The sequence below is a fragment of the Scylla paramamosain genome, chromosome 7, assembly GCF_035594125.1.
Source record: "Scylla paramamosain isolate STU-SP2022 chromosome 7, ASM3559412v1, whole genome shotgun sequence".
NCBI lineage: Eukaryota > Metazoa > Arthropoda > Malacostraca > Decapoda > Portunidae > Scylla > Scylla paramamosain.
In genome coordinates, this window is record NC_087157.1 from 8,478,749 (window position 1) to 8,502,500 (window position 23,752).

At 44.3% G+C, this 23,752-nt stretch overlaps 1 protein-coding gene across 3 annotated transcripts in view; it reads right to left on the reverse strand.

The window, feature by feature from the left end:
• The window catches only part of LOC135101989 (gamma-aminobutyric acid receptor alpha-like), a 115,422-nt gene that overhangs the window by 26,913 nt on the left and 64,757 nt on the right, over positions 1–23,752 (reverse strand). For all 3 annotated transcript variants that reach the window (XM_064006556.1, XM_064006557.1, XM_064006558.1), the window contains one exon: positions 1,645–1,712. In XM_064006556.1, the coding sequence (XP_063862626.1) occupies positions 1,645–1,712 (68 nt within the window). The remainder of the gene's footprint in view (positions 1–1,644; positions 1,713–23,752) is intronic.

A 23,752-nucleotide genomic window follows, 5' to 3' on the forward strand; every position in this document is an offset into this window, starting at 1 on the left:
GACAGGGAATTTGAGGAAGAGGAGATAGAAGAGGGGAGGGAGGGAAGATGGGCTGTAGACTGTCAAGGGAGAGGAAAGAGGAGAGGAGGGGAGAGGGTGAAGATGATGAAGGAGGGAAGGCAGGAAAAGAGGGAAGGAGAGATAAGAAGCGCGCATTGGCTAAGGGGAGTGAAGGAGGAGAGAGGGGCGAGAGGGAGGAGGAATAAAGGGCAGGAGGTAAGAGGGGACCGGGAGAGGGGAGAGGGAATGGGAGAGGGGAAAGGAAGAGGGAAGGGGAGGGAAGCACCATAGCAATATAGCTCAGTGGGAGGGTTAGGTAGATGGGAGAGGAGGGAGGGAACAGATACACTGCCTTGTTCTATGGGAGAGTCAGGATGGGAGAGGGAGAGGGGGAGGCGGATCTACTACCTCTGGAGGAACAATGTTTTCAGACGGAGAGAGAAAATTGAGCCTGGAAGGTGTGTGTGTGTGTGTGTGTGTGTGTGTGTGTGTGTGTGTGTGTGTGTGTGTGTGTGTGTGTGTGTGTGTGTGTGTGTGTGTGTGTGTGTGTGTGTGTGTGTGTGTGTGTGTGTAGTAGTAGTAGTAGTAGTAGTAGTAGTAGTAGTAGTAGTAGTAGTAGTAGTAGTAGTAGTAGTAGTAGTAACCGTTTTTGTTGTTGTTGTAAAATTATTATTATTATTATTATTATTATTATTATTATCAATATTATCACCATTATTATTATTATTATTATTATTATTATTAGTAGTAGTAGTAGTAGTAGTAGTAGTAGTAGTAGTAGTAGTAGTAGTAGTAGTAGTAGTAGTAGTAGTAGTAGTAGTAGCAGTAGTAGTAGTAGTAGTGCCGGAAGTGATGTAGAACTATCACTCAGTACCCAGCTATAAATACTTCACATCCAAGTCAATACACCCATCAACATCACCCAACAAACTCAACAAATTTCACAAGAAGCTTATTTTCCCCCATAACTTACCTAGGACACCGAGTATGCACATGTCGCCTCAGAGCATAACTTTTTCCATCAGTGCGCCTTGAAAGTCACGAAGGAGTTACCCAAGTGACAATTTAAAGGTATATTATGTAGGTAGAGGGAGAGAGGGTGAATGAATGGCAGCGAGAAGGGAGCAGAGAGAAAAAGAAAGTGATGCAAAAGGAAGTGTGTGTGTGTGGGAGGGGGGCGGCGAGGGATGCGTGCTGGCAGTCATAGGGGTGAATGAGGATGAGTGTGCGGTGGGAGTGTTTAGTGAAGGTGTGCGGGGCGGCTGGAGTGGAGCAGAGAGGTGCATAAGTAGGCGGATAAGTCAACACCAGAACGTAGTAGAGATGGGGGAGGGAAGAACCAGCGACAGACTAAGTACATATGAGTCTTCTGTGTCACGGGTTATCACGCCTCATAGTTAAGGAGAGAGAGAGAGAGAGAGAGAGAGAGAGAGAGAGAGAGAGAGAGAGAGAGAGAGAGAGAGAGAGAGAGAGAGAGAGAGAGAGAGAGAGAGAGAGAGAGAGAGAGAGAGAGAGAGAGAGATAAATTAAAGAATAGGATGATAGCAGACATGCTACAAGAGAGGAAGAAAGAGAGGAAGAAGAATGTAAGCTTACTGAGGAGGAGGAGGACAATGGGTAGAGGGAGATGGCTGCAACACTCACCATGTCTTTCTCCGAGATGGGTCCCATGCTGCGGATGAGGAGGCTAAACTTGACGATAGTGGTCCTCCCTGCAGACACAGAGACGTGGCATTAGTACACACACACACACACACACACACACACACACACACACACACACACACACACACACACACACACACACACACACACACAAGAGCACAAAAGAGTCATAACTGTTTTTATGCTAAGAATCTCTCTCTCTCTCTCTCTCTCTCTCTCTCTCTCTCTCTCTCTCTCTCTCTCTCTCTCTCTCTCTCTCTCTCTCTCTCTCTCTCTCTCTCTCTCTCTCTCTCTCTCTCTCTCTCTCTCTCTCTCTCTCTCTTATTCGTAGCATCACCAGACGCAAAACCACATGAAACTGTAATCTTCATGTCTCCCTCCAAAGAATAATAACAGTTTTTATTACCTCTTTTATCTACTGGTTTTCACTCATGACGAAAATATATCGGGTGCTTTCATTCTTGACAGGCACTTCCCCTCGCATCCTGTCCCTCAGGTTGTGTAGGTTTTGCGTCTCAGATAATTGCCATTGATGAGTATATGGGTGTGCGGTTATTGTGCCTTCTAAGTGTGTGGTTATTGAGCCTTACCACCTTCCTATCCAGTGTTTGCTTGGCCACTAGTCTTGAAGGCAAAGCAAAGGTGGAGTTTCTTTACCGAAGTGTCTCCAGTACCTGAATCGCACCTCAGAAATTCAGATTTAGATAAAACTTTGCTATGGGACGCATTGTGATCCTCCTGTGCTCCGCCAAAATAGACTGCAGTGCTACCCTTTCATTTCCCTTCCTCATGGCCCACTTTGCTCCTCCCATCGCCCCCTCCTGCCCGCTGCCTCCCACTCCCCGCGCGGCAGGAGAACACGCCGGCAGCCTGAATAACTCACCAAGCAACAAACACGCAGATGAATGATGCCGCCTCTGTCTGGCTGTGCGCGAGGCCGGGTATGGGTGTGGGGGGAGGTCGCAAGGTCGCCGCCACAACTGAGAGGTGAAGGGGGACGGGGTGATGGAGTGAGAGTGACGCCTTCCACATCATGAGATGAAAGGTGGTGCAGTGTTGCGTGTCAGTGGGGCATGTGGACTCGACGATACTAACTTGATTCTAGCTATTTAAATTCCAAGCGTCACTGTTAACCCTTTCTTATTTGACACATGGTTACTTGATGACAAATCACCTAGGGGCATTTCTTTTGATCTGCAGCCGCTTCTAAACAATTTTACTGGCAATATGTTGGAAAATCTATTCTTTTTCGTACCCTTCCCCTTCCATGCAGGTTTTTTGTACATATATCATACAGTGTCTTTAGTGGTGTGGATTGTTTGCCTGCCGCAGTGAAAGGGTTAATGATTCTTAAAAACTAATCATCTTCATCCTTTTTTTTAATCTAAATATTGAAAAAGATAAGAAGATTCATACCCTTATTTTTTTTTTTTCATGTTTGATTTATTTATTTTATTTTAATTATTTTTTTTCCGGCAGGCCATGGTCACTGAGTGTATTGGGAATGCGCTCCTGTTGTGGGTTTGACGCTATTATCTTAGTGACTGACAGCTCGGGTAATGGGACTCAAAGTGTTTCTGTCAGCCAGTTTCACACACTGACACCAGCATTCAGTTCCTGTCTCCAGGCCACCCACACTCACCATACATATTCCACCATCGTGCTATTTTTGTAGTACAGCTGCTTCAGTGTCTCCGTACAAAGGAATCTGGACCACCATTTCACATTCAGCAACGAGTATACATATTTCAAAGCCCCGTAAAGCTTGTATGTTTGCTTCGTGTTCGGTCGTGTTCTCTGCCGACCAACCTCTTGTACAGCTGGAAAACGATACTGCCTCCCACGCCGCCTTACAATATGAAAGGCAGCAAACATTCTCCGCAGACTTAGATGAAAAGAGACAATCACTCTCCATGGACTAAAATTAAAAACGTAGCAAATGGGGCTGCGTTGATGTAAATAAAATATAGCGTACATCCTCCACATTTTAACGTATTTTCTGAAGGTGAATGAAAGTGAAGTCTCGGGAGTGAATCAGCGAGAAGACCCGAGTAACACACCAGCATAACGGCTTGACTTCTGATCTTTCTAAAATTTCTCGATTGGGGCAGAGCAAACTTGGTATTGTTCAATGTCTCAAAAACTCAATTCCTCCATCTATCAACTCGACACAACCTTCCAGACAACTATCCCCTCTTCTTCAATGACATTCAACTGTCCCCCTCTTCTACACTGAACATCCTCGGTCTGTCCTTTACTTATAATCTGAACTGGAAACTCTTCACATCTCATCTCTAGCTAAAAACAGCTTCTATGAAGTTAGGTGTTCTGAGACGTCTCCGCCAGTTTTTCTCACCCCCCCAGCTGCTAACTCTGTACAAGGGCCTTATCCGTCCATGTATGGAGTATGCTTCACATGTCTGGGGGGGGGGGGGTTCCACTCATACTGCTCTTCTAGACAGGGTGGAATCAAAAGCTTTTCGGTCTCATCAACTCCTCTCCTCTAACTGACTGTCTTCAGCCTCTCTCTCACTGCCGCAATGTTGCATCTACTAGCTGTCTTCTACCGCTATTTTCATGCTAACTGCTCTTCTGATCTTGCTAACTGCTTGCCTCCCCTCCTCTCGCGGCTTCGCTGCACAAGACTTTCTTCTTTCTCTCACCCCTATTCTGTCCACCTCTCTAAAGCAAGAGTTAACCAGTACTCTCAATCATTCATCCCTTTCTCTGGTAAACTCTGGAACTCCCTGCCTGTTTCTGTATTTCCACCTTCCTATGACTTGAATTTCTTCAAGAGGGAGGTTACAAGACACTCATTCATCAATTTTTGACCACTGCTTTGACCCTTTTATAGGACTGGCATTTCAGTAGGCATTTTCTTTTATTTTATTGGATTTTTGTTGCCCTTGGCCAGTGTCCCTCCTACATAAAAAAAAAAAAGAAAAAAAAGAAAAAAAGAAGTGAGGCACATGTGGCGCCCTCCCTGCTGCCTGCTGGACGGAAAAAGGACATAAGGAGACAGCGATGAGGGATGAAGGTAGCGATGAACGAATGGTAATTTGTCTTTCAAGGTAATTACGAGGATTTTAGGAATGGCCTGAATTGACAAACAACCGTGTCCGTTAAGGCACAAAACACAGATCCGGTTCCGAGTTGATTCCCGAACTGATTTTGAGTTCGCGAAGAGTAAATGGAAGACCTGAATCCCTCTTTTTTTCTTTTCTTTTTTTTTTTTAAACGAACCAAAGACGGGCAGACAACGAGAGTCCCTGTTTTGAGCGCATCCTTACTCGCTCTAAACGATGAGGATGGGGAAGATGAGGATGGAAAAGATGAAGCAAGAAATTGGTGAACTTGATCATGATGCAACTAAAAGCTCCGATTTTTATTTCAAGCAGTTGATTGTTCTTCCGTTCTCTCTCTCTCTCTCTCTCTCTCTCTCTCTCTCTCTCTCTCTCTCTCTCTCTCTCTCTGCTCTCTCTCTCTCTCTCTCTCTCTCTCTCTCTCTCTCTCTCTCTCTCTCCATGACCCGCATTCAAAAACGCTTTCCTCTCTCACCACGACTGTTTTCGAAGGCCACATTGATGATTGGACGGGCTCTTAAAATTTTTCTCCTTTTAATAATGTAGATCGCTTGTTAATATGTCACTGAACCTTAAAAACACCCTTAAAAATCCCGTCTCACTTCAACCAGTAGCTTATTGAAAGTTGTCGAGGTGGGGGCAGAAGTGTTTCAGAATACGGTTTCTTTTCTGTAACCCTAAACATCACTCTCGGAAGCAAATGGCCGTGTTCTCTAATCTATCTTCTGTATTCCATCACATTCTTCGTGAGACGGGGCGAAGAGGGGCGGGGCGGGGCAAGACAGGGCGGGGCGGGCGGGGGATAGGGCAGGGTGGGGTTTGGAGCGAGGTGAAAGGAGTCGACATTCTTTCCCCATCACATTACCTGCCAGTAATCATAAAACAAATACACGGAAGAACATAATCTCCAGACAGAGGAAGAGGAAGCAAAAAGATTTACAACACTCGTCTACTTCCCTTCCTCCTCCTCCTCCTCCTCCTCCTCCTCCTCCTCTGTCGCCACAGTAGTCCCACGGAGAGACACGGCCAGCTGCACCCAAAACTTTTCCCGCTAACTTGTCCCTTCAGTTCTGCCCTTCCCTCGCCTGACGCCCGGCCCATTAACCGTAACATTTTTCCCTGAGGTGCCTCGCCGTGCCTCGCTGCTCCCTTCGTCGCCAGCTGCGGGTGGACTCACGGCGACTGGAGAGGTGGAGGTTAAGGATAATGAGGAGAGAGAGAGACGGAGGAGAGAGAGAGAGAGAGGAGAGAGAGAGAGAGAGAGAGAGAGAGAGAGAGAGAAGAGAGAGAGAGGAGAGAGAGAGAGAGAGAGAGAGAGAGAGGGGGGGCTTCCATAGATGTTTTCATGATTCTAGTGACAGCAGAAAAACCATTCTACATCATCAATGGGGGAGAGATACACATGAGAATCCAACTAATTAACCTTTGTCGCCTTTGAAAATAGTTCTGAGAAGAGAACAAAGAATATAAGCCATTATGAAAAAGTCTCGCTTAATAACAATTCCGCATCACCAAAAGGAAAAAAAATAATAACAATACCTATTGTAACTTAATTAATAACCTCTGTGGCCTTTGAAAATAGTCCTAATGAGATAACAGAAGAACATAATCCATTACGACAAACGCTAATTAATTAAACCTGGTATGAAACTGAAATATTGCAAAACAATCGTAAGGTAGTGGTGTGATTAATCTTTCCAAACGAACGGGAATTAGCGTGACAGTATCCGAAGAATGTAAGTCCCTCGCAGGTAGAATGTGAGGAATGAGGCTGATGCTGTGACGGGAGACTCCGGCCTTTACTATGGAGGTGAAATGAGCGTGTGGCATTGTTCTCCAGGACCTCCTGTTGCAAGGGGGACTGCACCTGAACGTGTTATATCCTGTCAACGAACATGTGATGGGTTAGGTTGCGTGGTGGTGGTGGTGGTGATGGTGGTGGTAGTGATGATATACTACTACTACTACTACTACTACTACTACTACTACTACTACTACTACTACTGCTACTACTGGTGCTACTACTACTACTACTACTATTACTACTACTACTTTTACTACTATTACTATTACTACAACTACTACGAAGAACAATAACAACAACACCAACAACAACAACTACAACAACAACAAAAACAAGAACAAGAAGAGGAGAGAGAGAGAGAGAGAGAGAGAGAGAGAGAGAGAGAGAGAGAGAGAGAGAGAGAGAGAGAGAGAGAGAGAGAGACGTGATTTATCACAAAGATCACACTACACAAAGGAGGCCACGACATGACAGAATAAGAGGAGGAGGAGGAGGAGGAGGAGGAGGAGGAAGAAGAGGAGGAATGAGAGGAAGGGAAAAAGGTGAAGAAAGACGAATATATAAAAGGTATTAGGAGGGTTCCATAATAAGAAAGACTTCAAAGGAAAAAACAAGAAAGAAAGAAAATTATTACGGACGTAGCTGTTTCATTTTGTGTGTGTTATAAAAAGACAAACGCCTTCACCTTTACACAAGCCATGAACGAAAAGATGAGGTGCTAAAAGAGATCAGTAAGTGGAGTGGCAGGCGAATGATAAGTAATAGGAAGGTGATGAGTTAACGGACCATCTTCTGAAACACTTCCCCACGCACCTCCACTACTTTCAAAAGCTTCTAATTGAGGCCACAAGGATTTTTAACGGTGTTTTTTTTATGGTTCTAGTGAAAGGTTAACAAGATTTCTACATTATTAACAGGTGAAGAACTCTTGAGGACCCGGCTAATTATCTCTGTGGGCTTTGAAAATAGTCGCGATGAAAGAGCAAAGCGTTTCTGAATACGGGCCATAGGCAGGTTAAGTGGATGAGAGGAGGGACCATATTCTGGAACACTCCTACGCCACACCTCCACTACATTCAAAAGGCTTTAGTTGAAGTTACACGGGTTTTTAAGGGTGTTTATTATGATTCTAGTGACAGATTAACAAGATTTCTACAATATCAACAGGAGAAACAGTCTTGAGAACTTGGCTAATCATCTCTGTGGCCTTTGAAAATAGCCGTGGTGTGAGAGAGCAAAGCGTCTCTGAATACTAGCCAAGGAACGAAGGAACACTCATGCATACAGCTCCTTAGTAGACCAAGACGCTTCATCTTCCCCTGGTTAAGATACAAGTGCCTTCCTGTTGGCTTATTCAGTACTTTCTACCATGATCTCTTCGCCAAGGACAGGAAATAATGTGTCCGAGCTTCAAAAAAAAAAGAAGTTAGATTTAAAAAAGAGAGACAGGAAGGAATTGGTTCTTAAACACAGCAGTAGACAAATGGAATAGACTCAGTAATCAACTCCGTAATCAATTTGTTAGTGCTGAGTCATTAGGGAGCTTTTAAAAAGAAGATAAGACTTATTCATGAATGAGTATGATTAAGTGGAAGCAGGTACGTAAGCATGTTTCGCGTAAATAATAGACCTTATGGTTTATTGCAGTGTCCCTTATTTTCTTATGTTGTCATGCCTACCAGAACGACGTGGGAGTAACTGGAGGCTACGCGTGCGAACAGAGGGAATGGGACCTACTATTGCGACCAACATCAAGACGAAATTAACCTTACTAATCGATATTGCCACGTACATGCAAGAATCACCGCGTACACATAAATATCATCACGTACACCCAAATATCACCACGTACACCCAAATATCACCACGTACACCCAAATATCACCACGTACACCCAGATATCACCACGTACACACAAGTATCACCACGTACACATAAATATCATCACGTACACACAAATATTATCACGTACACACAAATATCACCGCATACACACAGGTATCACCACGTACACACAGGTATTACCACGTACACACAAACACCACCACGTACGCACACGCAGGAATCGCCACGTACACACCAGTATCCCCACACAGCGCAGTTCCCACGTCCCGGCGTGTCTCTCTAACACTGGAATATTTGAATAAAGTAAACACATAGAGGAGATGGTTTATGGACGGGCCTACAGCTCATAACCTTTGCATGTTCATCACTTTATTCATGCATGTAACGCACGCTGTTGTCAACATGGTGTATACATGTATGGGAACACGGCGGCGCCAGCAATTATTGAAGGCAGGCTGGTTTGGATGACTATACGCACCATGGTAGACTTAACATCAGTTGTTGCTTAGTACAGACAACATGAAGCCTATAAACTTACATGATCTAGCATAGTGAAGTACCATAATATATTCCAGTCTAACCTGACATAACTTTACCTAACCTAAACTACTATTATTTGTTAGTTACTACATTCAACTCGTAACCTAAATGAACCTAATCCAACCTAATCTAACCTAAATTACTGTTGTTTGTTACCGTATTGAACTCGTAACCAAAATTAACTTAATCTAATATAACGAAATACCATGACAAACTAATATAATCTAATCCAACCTGATCTATTACGTAATGACTGCTAGATACTGTAAACGTTTCGCAACCTAACCTAATCTAGTATAAGAGCGTAAAGGAGACAAGGCAAGAACAAGGTCTAGAAAAAAAGGGCCACAGAAAATTCCAGTGCCCAAAGAGTTTGTCGAATCACACAAGTCAGAGCACAGAGTCAATAGTTCAGCATTACACCTTGCAAATAACCTAACCTGACATAACAATTCATCACAATCTAACTTAACCTAATAACAACCAATGCAAAATATACGGATGTCTGTTAAGTCACACGAGACACAGAGGCCGAAGAATCAAAAGCCTATAAATACGCCTAAAGATAATAACTCATGCAACTAATAATCTTACATGATATAACAACTTATCTTAACATAATCAAACGGTCTAAGCCAATAACAACTAACACAAAAAACACACGAATGTCTATCAAGTCACACGAGAAAGATCACAGAATCAGTAACGCACCATTACACACCTACAGATAACAACTCGTTACTCTTGCAGCTAACCTAACCTAACAATCTATCATAAAATAATCTAACCCAAATTTTAACCTATACAACATGAACCTACACATGAATGCTCGTCAAATCACACAAGACACACAGCTCAGAATCAGCAGCTCGCCATTACATTTACACATACATAATTACTCAATAACTCTTGTAACTTCCCTCCCTTCCCTCGTTCTCCGGCTTCCCTTCTCGCACACACGCCCTTGTCGGCATCCGCGGCGGGCGTTCTAATTGGTGGCCACATTCTTCGCCATCCCGGCAGATGCTCAGTCCTGATAACCCGGCGAGGAAGCAGCGGAAGCAGGATAAGATTCCACACTCGGCTGCACAAATCTGATTGACTGACGGAGGAGACCTGATGACACTTGTTTCCTGAGGGAGGCCGACGAAAGGATGAAGGGGGAGGAGGGAATGTGGGAGGAAGGAAAGAGAAAGGCGGGGTAAAAGAGAAACGACAGCAAGAGAGAGGATGTCAACAAGGTAAATATAGAATAAGCGAGAAGATCACAGGGCGGGAAGGGATGAAAGGAAATACAGTGAAGGTCGGAGGGTAAAAATGAAATAAAATGCGAAGAGGAAAGGAAAAAAAGAGATAAAAAAGAAAAACCGGGTGGGTGGGGGGAGGAGCGAATAATGATGGCTCGTGTTGGAGGGAAAGGATGTCATTATATTCTTCCCCCCACTGGTGCTGAGCGGCCGCGACCTGCCTTCTTCTCCCCCGTCAACTTCCCCTCCTTAAGATGGGTTTATTCTTTTCCCATCGAGCTACTTTGAAAATTGGATTCAGTGCTTCTCCTCTCCTTCGTGTTCTTTGCACTGAATCTCTCCTCAGGCTTGTAGCGAGGCAGGGGCGGTTCAGGGAGACAAGAAACCGGGCCGAAGTATACAGACTGCTCGTCGTTTAAGCCTTTTAGAAACTTGCTCTTCTTGTTCATCACCAGAAATTACCTGTCCTCAAAGTAGTCAACATATCCACCATGCTTTGTTGGCGCTCAGAGTAGTGTAAATGTTGTTTGCTAAGGGGACACAGTACATGATAGAATAGGTGAATTTTCTCTTTTCTATGCTACAATATGATTTAAGAGTGCAGTGTAACAGTAAATTAAAATGTCGGTGGTTATGGGAAAATTTGTCCGGCAGTAAAACAGTGATGGTGTTTCAAACTGTGGCGGTGGTGTTTGTGCCCTGCCGTGTCCATAAGGTGTAAACAGTAAGTATAGCTTTAGTTCAATGTTCTCTGTTCCTCAAGGTGGGCTGTAATATAAGAGGGGATGAAGGGAGCGGTAAGGAGGACGAAAAACAGTTCTATATTTTTCAAGGTGGACTACTGTAAGAGTGGATGAAGGGGCTGGGCAGGGGGGACGGAAAGTAGTAATGTTAGAATGTGATAGTTTCAACTGTTTTAACAAAAGTGAAGACGAGCGAGATACAGTATGGAGAAACTTAAAACACTTCGTTGCATCATTCACGTGGCGCAATTATCACTCGCTTGGGGAGAAAAGTTGAAGATTACTGACATTTTCTTTTTTTACTTTTGTTTTTCTCTTTTTTTTTTTTTCTTTCCTTTTACTTCTCTGCCGTTTCCCGTGTTTTGCTACCCGTCCCTGGGTCTTCTCCACGCCTATTTCCTCCCCTTCAGTGGCCACGGGACGCCCTCTCCTCCTTCAAGTTAGATGGAAAGTCAACACGTAAAGATCTTGCTAGGTGGACGTGACCCCAGAGACCAGTCACCCTGTCACCCTTCACCTCGCCCTGCCTGACACTTTATGACGGCACATCCTCGCACACCCACACTCCCTTACAGCACAAGGCGCCAAGCACACACCCTCGAAATACACAGAGAAAAAGACAAGCCATTTTTATCACCACTTCTCACAAAGGCCCATATTCTGAAACACTTCTGCCCCTCAAATCAACTACTTTAAAAAGATTCTATGTTGAAGTTACATGTTTTTTTTTTTTTTATTTATTTATTTTTATTTATTTATTTTATTTTATTTATTTATTTATTTTTTTTTTTTACCGTTCTAGTGACAGATTAATAAAATTTCGGTATTATCAACAACAGAAACACTCTTGAGAACCTGGCAAATCACCACTGTAGCCTCGAAAAACAGTCGTGGAGAGAGAGGAAAACGTTTCAGAATACTTATCATCGCCTCACGGGGCCAAGACAGGACGAGTTGACCCCATCAGGAGTACGTGATGAGCCTCCTTCACGGCGCCACAAAGCCTCTCACAAGACAATGCCACAGCCGGTTATCAAGGGAGGGCCACTGAATCAACACTGGCAAAGCTTTCATCGTTACTCAGACGTTCACAGAGGTTGATATATGTCCCCCTCGTTACTCCTACACAGACAGAAACGTGGCACGATCTCTTCATTGGTGGTAGGTACCGAGTTATTTATACAGACATATACGTAATTCGATCTCTTTAACAGTAATGGGCACAGGGTTACTCCTACAAGCAACCACATGATTCGATTCCTTCAACAGTAATGGGTGCAAAGATCTTGTTTTTCTTTTTCCCTGCAGGTGTAACGTACAGTTAGGCATCTGCGCACCGTCTATTTCGTGTTAGATTGGAACCCCTGAGAGTTGATTCACAATACGCTCGCGGGAATAAATAATGATAAATCGCAGAGATACAACTGTCCGTAATTATTCGGCTATCATGAAAACGTGTGGCACTGAAAGTAAGCGCATATATTTGGTGTTATAAAGACAATAATCTCAGTTTTTTTTTTTTGTTGTTTTTCCTCTTACAATTTAAAATACTAGACAGACAGTTTTGTATAGACACTTTTGGTTTCCTTCTGTCCCTCTCTCCCTCATCCTCCCCCGCCAGGACACCACGCCACGCCAGACACAATCCTGGCCACGCAGCAACAAAACACATTGCATAAACACACACACACACACACACACACACACACATACAGGCTCACGTAACCAATATTCCAGCCACATCTACCCCAAATCCCTGATCTCCAACCATATCCACCGCCACCACCACCACCACTACAACCACCACCACTACAACCACCACCACTATGACCACCACCACCATCACTGCCTCCGTCACTGCCAAACCACTCAGAACAACAACGCCAATATAGTGAGTAGACATACGTGAACTAGAAGCCAATATAAAGGAGTCTGTGTGCATCAACCTAATTGTATTTATTTAGTTGTATTTATTGGGACTTGTGTAGTCTTGTATCCTCGTCTCCGTATTGGGTCAGTTTCTTCCTTCAGTGGATGTACTGCCCCCCCCCCTCTCTCTCTCTCTCTCTCTCTCTCTCTCTCTCTCTCTCTCTCTCTCTCTCTCTCTCTCTCTCTCTCTCTCTCTCTCTCTCTCTCTCTCTCTCTCTCTCTCTCTCTCTCTCTCTCTTTCTGTGTGTGTGTGTGTGTGTGTGTGTGTGTGTGTGTGTGTGTGTGTGTGTGTGTGTGTGTGTGTGTGTGTGTGTGTGTGTGTGTGTGTGTGTGTGTGTGTGTGTGTGTGTGTGTGTGTGTGTGTGTGTGTGTGTGTGTGTGTGTGTGTGTGTATGTGTGTGTGTGGGTGGGTAGGTGTGTGTGCCCTGCTGATAGGTAAGAATGAACACCTCTTGTTGGGTCGATGCTGGGACAGGTGGCAAATTGGTGAACGAAGAGAGAAATAGCAAGAAATGAAGAGAGAGAGAGAGAGAGAGAGAGAGAGAGAGAGAGAGAGAGAGAGAGAGAGAGAGAGAGAGAGAGAGAGAGAGAGAGAGAGAGAGAGATTAAGAAAAACAGGGAAAGTAAGAGAATAAGACTAAGAGGAGGAGGAAAAAGCGGGGGGTGAAGAAAGGAGGAGGGAGAAGGAGGAGGGAGTGGAAAGAAGGAAAAAGGGAAGAAGGGAGGATAAAGGGAGAAGGGAAGGCGTGAGTGAAAGGAAGGGAGAGGAAGGAAAGAGAAAGCGAGAAAGAAGAGAAGAAGGGAGGAGAAAAGTGGAAGGAAGTTGTGAATGGGAGAAGAGAGGGAGAGGAAAGAAGGAGGGAAGAGAAGGCGGGAGGGAGGGGAAGGGAAGGAAGGAGAGAGGGGAAGGAAAGAGAGAGGGGGAAGGAAAGAGAGAGGGAAAGGCAGGAGGGTGTTTAAATTACTGAGGGCCATCAAGTCTCGCCAGCCACCGCCTATCACCGCCCCGCCACTCCTGAGGACACGCGCGACTCCTGACGGTGACTGTGGAGCCGTTGCGGGAAGAAACAAGCCGCTGAAAAATACCTTGTCGATCCCCTTGACAAGAGAGAGAGAGAGAGAGAGAGAGAGAGAGAGAGAGAGAGAGAGAGAGAGAGAGAGCAGAGAGCAGAGCAGATTAAAGAAAAGAAGGAGAAATGAAATAAAAGCTAAGACGAAAAAAAGCTTAAAGAAAGATAATCTAAGAAAAAAAGAGAGGCAATTAAAAAGAAATTAGAGGAACGAAACGAGAGAAAGAGAGAAGGAGAGTAAAAAACGGAGTTCAAGAAGAAGGTCCTTGGACGAACGAAGAAAGGAAGAAGAAGAAGGAAGAGAAATATATGAAAAAAGAAAAAAATTTTCTGATAAGTCTGGAGGAAAGGAGAGGAAGGAAGAAATGGGATGAGAAGAGGAGAGAGAGAGAGAGAGAGAGAGAGAGAGAGAGAGAGAGAGAGAGAGAGAGAGAGAGAGAGAGAGAGAGAGAGAGAGAGAGAGAGAGAGAGAGAGAGAGAGAGAGAGAGAGAGAGAGAGAGAGAGAGAGGCAAAGATGGAAGGAAAAAAAGAGAGAACTGCAGTAGGGAAGAGTAGAAGGGAAGAGTAGAAGAGAAGAGAGAGAGAGAGAGAGAGAGAGAGAGAGAGAGAGAGAGAGAGAGAGAGAGAGAGAGAGAGAGAGAGAGAGAGAGAGAGAGAGAGAGAGAGAGAGAGGGAAGTGCAGTACGGAAGAGCAGGAAGTCTATCAAAGTTACCCACAGCAATTAACACCCACCTAGCCCTTCTCTTTCACGCCTGAAGGAGGACGGGGAGCCATGTACGTCTATTTGTCCTGCCCGCCTGTGTGTGTGTGTGTGTGTGTGTGTGTGTGTGTGTGTTGTGTGTGTGTGTGTGTGTCCGTCTCTCTAAATTATTATTATTGAGCCCATTGATCCGCAGCTTCACAGAGTCCTCCCTACTAATTGGTGTCACACTTTTATGCCCACCAAACGAGCTTCTGTTCAAAGTTAAAAAGAGAGACAGGGGAAAGAAAAAAATCAGTGTCCTTCTCTAATATTTACCCTCCCTGCCCTCACTGCCGCTGCCACCAACCACCGCCACTGCCACCACCACTACTACTGCAACTACCTTCACCACCACCACCACCACCACCACCACCCTTTCGCTAGTGTTCTGTTTATTGTGAGTGGATTCTTTTAACATCACAGAGTTGCTGATCATTCTCTCTCTCTCTCTCTCTCTCTCTCTCTCTCTCTCTCTCTCTCTCTCTCTCTTCTCTCTCTCTCTCTCTCTCTCTCTCTCTCTCTCTCTCTCTCTCTCCTCTCTCCTCTCTCTCTCTCTCTCTCTCTCTCTCTCTCTCTCTCTCTCTCTCTCTCTCTCTCTCTCTCTCTCTCTCTCTCGTACCCCACACCTCCAAACATTTCCGTAATAACACACATATCCATTCTTGTCAGTCCCATACCTACCAAAAGTCAAGCCTAAGACGCACCCTTCCCTTCTCTAATGGAAACACACACACACACACACACACACACACACACACACACACACACACACACACACACACACACACACACACACACACACACACACACACACACACACTCCCCACATCCACAAGAAAGTTCCCGCTATAACTAACGAAGAACTCAAAGCAAAGGTGTTCATGGAGGAGGAGTGCTATGGCCAAGTGACTCTCAGGTGACTCTCAGGTGACTCTCAGGTGACTCTCAGGTGACTCAGATGTGGAATATGGATAGTTTTCATTGGTCCGTCTTCGTGTCCTCTACATGATTGATGGAGAGGACGAGGTAATGAGGGTGGTGAAATCTAATCTTCTCGCTGGCTATTGGAGGCTGGCACGGGGGAAAGAGGTGAGGAGGGAATCAAGGAAGGAGGGCAGGAAAGGTGAAGGTTAGGGAAGAAGGAAGGGAAGGAAAGGTAAAAGTTAGAGAAGAAGGAAGAAAGGAAAGAAAGTGAAGGTTAGGAAAAAGGAAAGAAGGAAGGAATGTGTGAAGGTTAGGAAAGAAGTAAGGGAAAGTGAAGGTTAGCAAAGAAGGAAGGAAGGAAGGAAGAAAGGAAAGGTGAAGGTTAGGGAAGAAGGATAGGAAGGAAGGAAAGGTGAAGGTTAGGAAAGAAAGAAGGAAGGAATAAGGTTAGGAAAACAGGATAGGAGGAAATGTATGTGTTTAGGAAATGTATGTGTTTAGGAAGGGATGGGAAGAAGGGAGGAAAGGAGGAAAGGAGCTTGAGAGATGTGAAACAAATGGAAGAAGATGAAGGAAGGGAGAAAAGTAGTGAGAAAGATGTGGAAGGAAGGGAGGAAAGGAGTGACAGAGATGTGGAAGGGAGAGGAGGAAAGGAAGGGGAGGAAAGAAGTGAGAGATGTGAGAGAGATAGGAAAGAAGGAGCGAAGGAAGGAAAGGAGTGAGAGAAATGCTGAAGGGATGCAGGGAAGGATGAAAGGAAAGCAGAAAATAAGTTTGAGTGATTTGAAAGGGAAGGAAGGGAGAAAAGGAAAAGAAAAAAGAAAACAGACGAAGAATTAAAATGAAAGAAAGTAAGGAAGAGAAAACAAAACAAATGAAGGATAAGATAGAAGACATGAAGAAAGGGATGAAAGGGAAGAAAAGAAAACGAAGACGGAACAAAGGATAAAAATTGACGAAAAGGATGAAGGAAAGGGAGAAGAAAAGAACAGACAAGGATATGGAACGTTTATGGACAACAATATATAATAATCAGTCACCAGGTATAATATTAAGCCCACACCTCCCAGTACCTCCAGTCTCGTCTTGCAGTTCCCAGTACTAAATTATGACGTGTTTTTTTTTATTTTTTTTTTACCTCAACTTCTCCAGTGACTTTTTTTTTCTTTCTTAGTTATCAGGGGAACCTTTTTTTTTCTTCGCAGGGCAGGTTTACTCTTGCATAACAATCTGATTTTTGTGCCTCGTGTTACTCCTCCTCCCTCCTCCTCTTTATGCCCTCCTCCTGTTCCTTCCTTCCTCTTTATATATATATATATATATATATATATATATATATATATATATATATATATATATATATATATATATATATATATATATATATATATATATATATATATATATATATATATATATATATATATATATATATATATATTTTTTTTTTTTTTTTTTTTTTTTTTTTTTTTTTTGTTTATCTATTACCATCTTTTTTTCTCTTGTTGTTGTTGTTGTTGTTGTTGTTGTTGTTGTTGTTTTCTTCTTCTTCTTCTTCTTCTTCTTCTTTTTCTTCTTCTTTTTCTTCATCATCATCATCATCATCATTCCTCCCCCCTTTTTGTTCACCTGCCACCACTATCATCTTTTCCTCCTCCTCCTCCTCCTCCTCCTCCTCCTCCTCCTCCTCCCTCCCTCCTCCTCCTCCTGCTACTTCATCGTTAATCCTCTTACTTTTTTTCTCTCCTTAAGCTCCTTAAATATTTTCTTGGTTTTCCCCCTTTCCGTACGTCCCTCGTTTTTATTCATCTCTCTCTCTCTCTCTTCTCCTCTCTCTCTCTCTCTCTCTCTCTCTCTCTCTCTCTCTCTCTCTCTCTCTCTCTCTCTCTCTCTCTCTCTCTCTCTCTCCTCTCTCTCTCTCTCTCTCTCTCTCTCTCTCTCTCTCCTCTCTCTCTGTTTGTTTTTGTCTTTCTTCCTTCTAACTTTCCTTCTTTGCGTCTCCATTTTCGTGTTCTTGTTATCCGTTCCTTCCTTCTTGTCAGGTTTCTCTTTTCTGGTTTTCCACTCTTTTCTTATTCCAGTTCTGCTTTCTTCCTTGTTATCTTCCTTCCGTGTTTGCGTTCTGGCTGTTGTCTGCCTTTATTTACTCCCTCGCTCTTTTTTTGGGGGACCTCAAGTATCTCTGTTTCATTGGCCCAGGTAAGTTTTTCTTCCCTCTCATGCCTTTTTCCCAGTTTTTTTTCCCTTTTCTTAGTACAGTTGGGCTTCATGTTATCTTCCTTCAGTCTTTGCGTTGTTTTCCTTTATTTACACCTTCACTCTTTCTTTTTTCACTTTAAGTATCTCTTTTCTCTTTTACATTCGCCCTTGTGTGTCTTCCTTCCTTCTCACACCTGCCTTCCTTCCACCTGTCAGTCAAGGAAGGCAAGCGGACAACAGCAAGGCGGGCACACACACTGGGGTTTGTAAACATGTTGTGGATTGGCCCTCAGTCTCTTCTGCCCTGACCCAACCTGTTTTCTCCCTGGCTGTCTTCCCTTGCTTTCTTCTTCCCCCTTCCCCTCCTGTCCTTGCTTTACCTTTCTTTATCCCTATTTCTTGTGTGTGTGTGTGTGTGTGTGTGTGTGTGTGTGTGTGTGTGTGTGTGTGTGTGTGTGTGTGTGTGTGTGTGTGTGTGTGTGTGTGTGTGTGTGTGTGTGTGTGTGTGTGTGTGTGTGTGTGTGTGTGTGTGTTTGTGTGTGTATGTGTTTATGATGCGTAAAGGAGCGCAGTCAAAAGTCTAGATTAAAAGCGTCGTTAATTTGTCGCTCGTTCTTCTTCCCTACAAAAAATAAGTAAATCAATAAAACAAATAAATAAATAAATAAAATAAATAAACATATGAATAGATAAATAAATAAGTAGATAAATTAAATAAATAAACAAAGTGGTAAATTCAAAATAAAATCTACTTTTGGTGTGAATGCATTCCTTCGCCAACCGTGAATATTAAATCGATTACATGATGATTTACATTAGTGATGTATTAAAGAGATCACTTTTGTTTTTAGCTATGAATATGTTCTAGTTTTTCCGATGGCTGGTGTGCATACATTATAGGTTACTGTACACGTGAACACGAGGAAAGCCAAGTGCATGAGTCCTTGTTTGGTGTTTTAACGTCATTCACTATTTTTTTAAAAACTTGGCAAAAACTGCTTCTCTCTTCTCATCACTTGCCGTAAACCTACGTTACGCTTTACTTACATTGCCGTTAAGTTAAATTACAAAGTACAGCAATATACAAAAGAGATTCGCAATCTTGTCATCTACTCAATGTTGCAAGTAATTAGCGATGGGCCACAAATGAAGTCTTTCAGCAAATTCATTGGACACACGAGCCACTATATCCTACGCTGCCCCGAGCCGCAATGAAGAGCCGCACCGTGTTTACAGACCGATGACGTGGGGATCAGAGCGATGACTGTGTGGAAGCAAACGAACAGCAGGAAGATTAATATTATAAATACACAGATGAAGCATCGATAACTGGCGTATTAAAACCTAATCTTCATCAGTGTCCAGTTTTGATGGTGTTTGCATGAAACGCCTGCTGGGATGAGAGACACGCGTCATGTGCATGTTTATCAGCCAAACCAAGACTATTTGTGGTGCCATACAAGGTATCTGCGTCACCACGGATCCCACCTGCTTGTCTTGAAATGTTAGCTTGTCACGTCGGACACAAACTCTACGGAAGCAAATCATCACATTTAACTAGTCAATGCTCCTCTGTGTAATCAAATGTGCGAGAAAGTCTTCTGTGGTGGTACAGAGAACTCTTGACGAGTGACGTGACGCCATCTTCACTAAGACATGACGTGGCTTTCCAAGTATGGGATGTTCCTATAAGAAAGAGGTCCGGTGTTGCCTGCATTCCACGCCTCTCCTCTGTCGCTTTCCCTCGCAAGTCATCTCCAAGATAAGACAGAAATCCAATACCTCGATGTGTTTCACACGCATGACCAGGCAGCACGTACTTTTCAATGACAGACTTACGTCACTTTTTTGGTTCGCTACACTGGTGACAACACAATGCCAAAGGCGGCAGTTGGTCGGTAAGCTACACTCGCACAAAATTTATGTCCTTCCCTCATGACGGCGTGTGCTCGCGCTGGTACGCGTCGCCGGAGGGACGCGAAGAGGAAACGCGAACTAATGCCACTAATTACACTGTTATGGCGCACGCTGGTCCAGTCTCCTGTGGTCGCACAATTTTTTTTTTTTTTTTTCAGGAGCTATTGTGGCTTTCCGTCCCGCTGAGCCACATTCACCACAGTATTGCTGTGTGATGAAGGCTGCAGCGAGCTGAGCAGTGTGGCGTCCACGCAATTTCAATTTATGACATCACGTTTGAATTGGCTTGAGTTAGCGCACGCTTTGAACGCGGAGTTTTCGTATAATTGCTGGAAGATTCTTCTCTCAGTGTATGGACCATATTCTAAAACAATTCTGCGCCGCATCTCTACTACTTTCAAAAAGCCTCCATCTAAAATATACCAAACGTATTTCCAAGGGTTTTTTTATGGTTCTAGTGACGGACTAACAATGTTTCTACATTATAAACAGGAGAAACACTCTTGAGAGCCCGGCTAATAATTTTTGTTGCCTTGAAAAATAGTTGTGGTGATAGATCAAAGCGTTTCTGAACACAGACCTACACCGCGCGATCGGTTGTGTCATTTCATTAACGCTACAAAGGCTACCTGGCTTGGCGCATGTCACTCGAGCGCGCGGCCCTATGCAGTAACACTCAGCAACGCTCCTGAGTCACTTCACTTAACCCTTTGACTGCCAATGACATGTGTGATTTTATTTTAGCGACCCCTGGCAACTTAAGTCATTGATAATCAAACTACAAGCAATAAAAGGCTATACTACATTGCGTCTTTGATGACACGTTTTGCTGCAAGTGTTGTCTTTTAATATTCTCATCCTCTGAACTTCTACAAAACTATTACATCAAGCTGAAAAGAAACAGAAGCAGTCAAAAGGTTTCACACACACACACACACACACACACACACACACACACACACACACACACACACACACACACACACACATATCAGATAACCCATCGCCTGTCTTAGCCGTACCTTGACTGACTACAAGATTTAGCCTCAAGCTTCTACTTCACCTTCTCCTCTCATTTTTCCTCTACTGTCTCCTCCATCTTTCTTCTTCTCCCACACTATTCTCCTCCCCCCCTCCTCCCCCTTGGTATCTAGTCCACTGGGATACGGTTCCTTTCATCCCGGGGTGTGCTGAACCGCCGGCCTCTTATCAGACCCACTCCAGTAGGGGCCCTGCACTCCCTTTTCTCTTCCTCTCCCTGCCCTTCTTCCCTTTCATCCCCTTTCCCTCTCCCTTCCTTCCTTCCCCTCACTCACTCTTCCTGCCCCACATTTAACTCCAGGCTACCTTAACCTAAAACAGTTCGCTTCCCTTCCCCTCTGCCGCATCTTCCCCTCGCATGCTCTCCCTTCTCCCTCTCCCTCTCTCTCTCTCTCTCTCTCTCTCTCTCTCTCTCTCTCTCTCTCTCTCTCTCTCTCTCTCTCTCTCTCTCTCTCCCTCTCTCTCTCTCTCTCTCTCTCTCTCTATCTCTCTCTCTCGGACTACCTCTGATCCTCCGCGATTATATTCGGAGCAGAGTAATTAAACAGTTGGATCCTTGTTGTGGTTGGAGCGAGGTGCGTTATGGGGTTTGAGGGAAGGAGAGGGGAGATGGGACGAGGGGAGAAAGGGGCAGGGAGGGATGGTGGAAAAAGGAAAGTGAGAAGAAAGAGAGAGGGGAGAAGAAAGCAGGAGAGGAGGGCAGGAACAGGTGGTAAAGAAGGGTGGAAAAAGAAAAGAAGGACAAAAGATGGGGAGAGAGAAGGGGAAAAATGGTAAAGATGGAAATATTGGAGAGGAAAGGAGAGACGGAAGGAGAGGAGAGAAGATTGGGGAAGAGGGGGAAGGGAAATGTAGTAAAGGAGGATGGAATAGAAAAGGAAGAAGAAGAGAAAAGATAGGAGGGGAAGAGGAGGAAAGAAAGGTGTGGTAAAGGAGGATGCGAGCAGGAAGGAAAGAGAGAGAAGATAGGGGGAAGAATGAAAGAGAGAGAGAGAAGATAGGAGGAAGGAGGGAAGAAAGGGAGTGGAAAGGATGAAAGAAAGGAAAGAGAAGTGTAGAGGAAAGGAGATGGAGGTTAAGAGGGAAAGAAAGGAGATTGACACACACACACACACACACACACACACACACACACACTAATAACTACAAACTTTATTATTATTCTTCACCATATTTCTATACCCCTTCCCATCCAAAGCCCATTTCTTCTCCCCACCTCTTCATTTCTTCTCCCCACCACTTCTTTTACGCTACCTAACTATAATAATCCCTTCTTCGCCTCTTTTTACACTCTTTCCACTCTCCTTGTCTTCGCCACCACACGCCCCTCCCTCTCCTCCTGCGCGGCCTCGTCAGGGACTCAGGGAGGGATCAGCTAGGGATGAGGGCACGGGGGACACACGCTGCTTCGTCATCCCTCCTCTCCTCAGCTTACCACGCACTTGATCTTAATTATTTCTTTTGTTTATGCATCCTTTTCTGTTGTTCTACACCCGCCCCTCCCTCCCACCCCACCCCACACACACACACAACACACACACACACACACAGCACGGGTTATCAGTAAACTTTCACGTGTTTTCAGGGTAAGGTGACCTGGTAATCACATATAGTAAGCTGATGGAAAACGAACGAACCCATTAAATGAAAGAATATTATCCTGTATGTATTCTTATCTTTTATACCACGCGCTGTTATAAAATGTTGGTAATTCGACGCGAGAAGATTGCAGAGAGCATGACAACTGCCTGATGACCAGAAGCACACCATAACGTCATTTTCCGGCGGTCAGTGTCTGTTTCTGTTACTTGGTTAGTGTAGCGAAAAGGCACCAGATGTCTAGGGTCACGTGGCGCTAAGGCAAGGGCGTTGGGGTGAGGTGATGTACAGGAATGTAGTGTGTCTGCTGTGTCTGCTTCTGTTGGTATTACATCGCTGGACGGCGTGAATGGACGGAGAGGTGAAGGCTCGCTCTGCTGTCATCGTAATAAGTAATGTCCTGTTACGGGAGAGTGTCACACGGAGAGCGTTATGTGCAGGTGTGTTTTTTGCCAAGATTCTGGGTTCGTATTCTGAAACTGTTCTCTCATCAAGACACTTCTCATATTGATATACCTTTTGATTGCAGCCTACTCTTCATGGAGTGGAACCTTTAGTGGGCATTCTTTTCCTCGCCTTTTTTTTTTTTTTTTTGTTGCGCTTGGTCAGAGCTCCTCTTACATAAAAAAAAAAAAAAGGAGTATTTTCAAAGGTCGCAAAGGTAATTATTCGGTTCTCGTGGGTGTTTTGCCTACTGATGAGGCTGACTCCTTATTAAACTATCACTACTCATGAAAACACCCTTGAGAAGTCATTAACGTCCTCTAGAGCTGACGTAATAACCCGAGATTAAGACGCCAAGACGTGTGAGAATGTGACTCTTGAGGCTTCTGTTGAGGCTGGACCCAGTAACAAATGAATACCTAAATGCACAAATGGTCTTATTAACAATTATCTTTCCCAACGGAGCCTTGAAAAATTAATACCTCGACTGCGCCAATGACCATACACACAATTGTCTTCACCTATAATTTTTACTTTCCGCTCCCTTGAAAGACAAAGTGTGGGAAGATTATAAAAATGACCTCTAGGCTAAGATAACATTCCCTCCTGTTTGTCGCTCAGAGGAAGGCAGAAGTGTAGAAGAGCGGCAGCCAGCAGGACCGTCTTATGAGCTCCTCCTCCTCGCGGCCACATCACACACTAATTTTTCCCTTTTATGTGTAGAAGCGGAGCGCGGCGAATGTTTGAAATGAAAGGTAGAAAAAAGAGCGTATATTGCTGCTCGCCCGGGGACCATACGACGTTCATCTTGACCAATGTTTTGATAAAGGCTCTCCTCTCATCGCCTCCGCAGCCCAAGACTTACTGCCTCCTTCTCTTTCTCCTCCTCCCTCGCTATCCAGTACCTTCCTTCCTTTCTTCCCTCCTTCCTTCTTTCTCTCGCTCCTCTTCAGTGTTC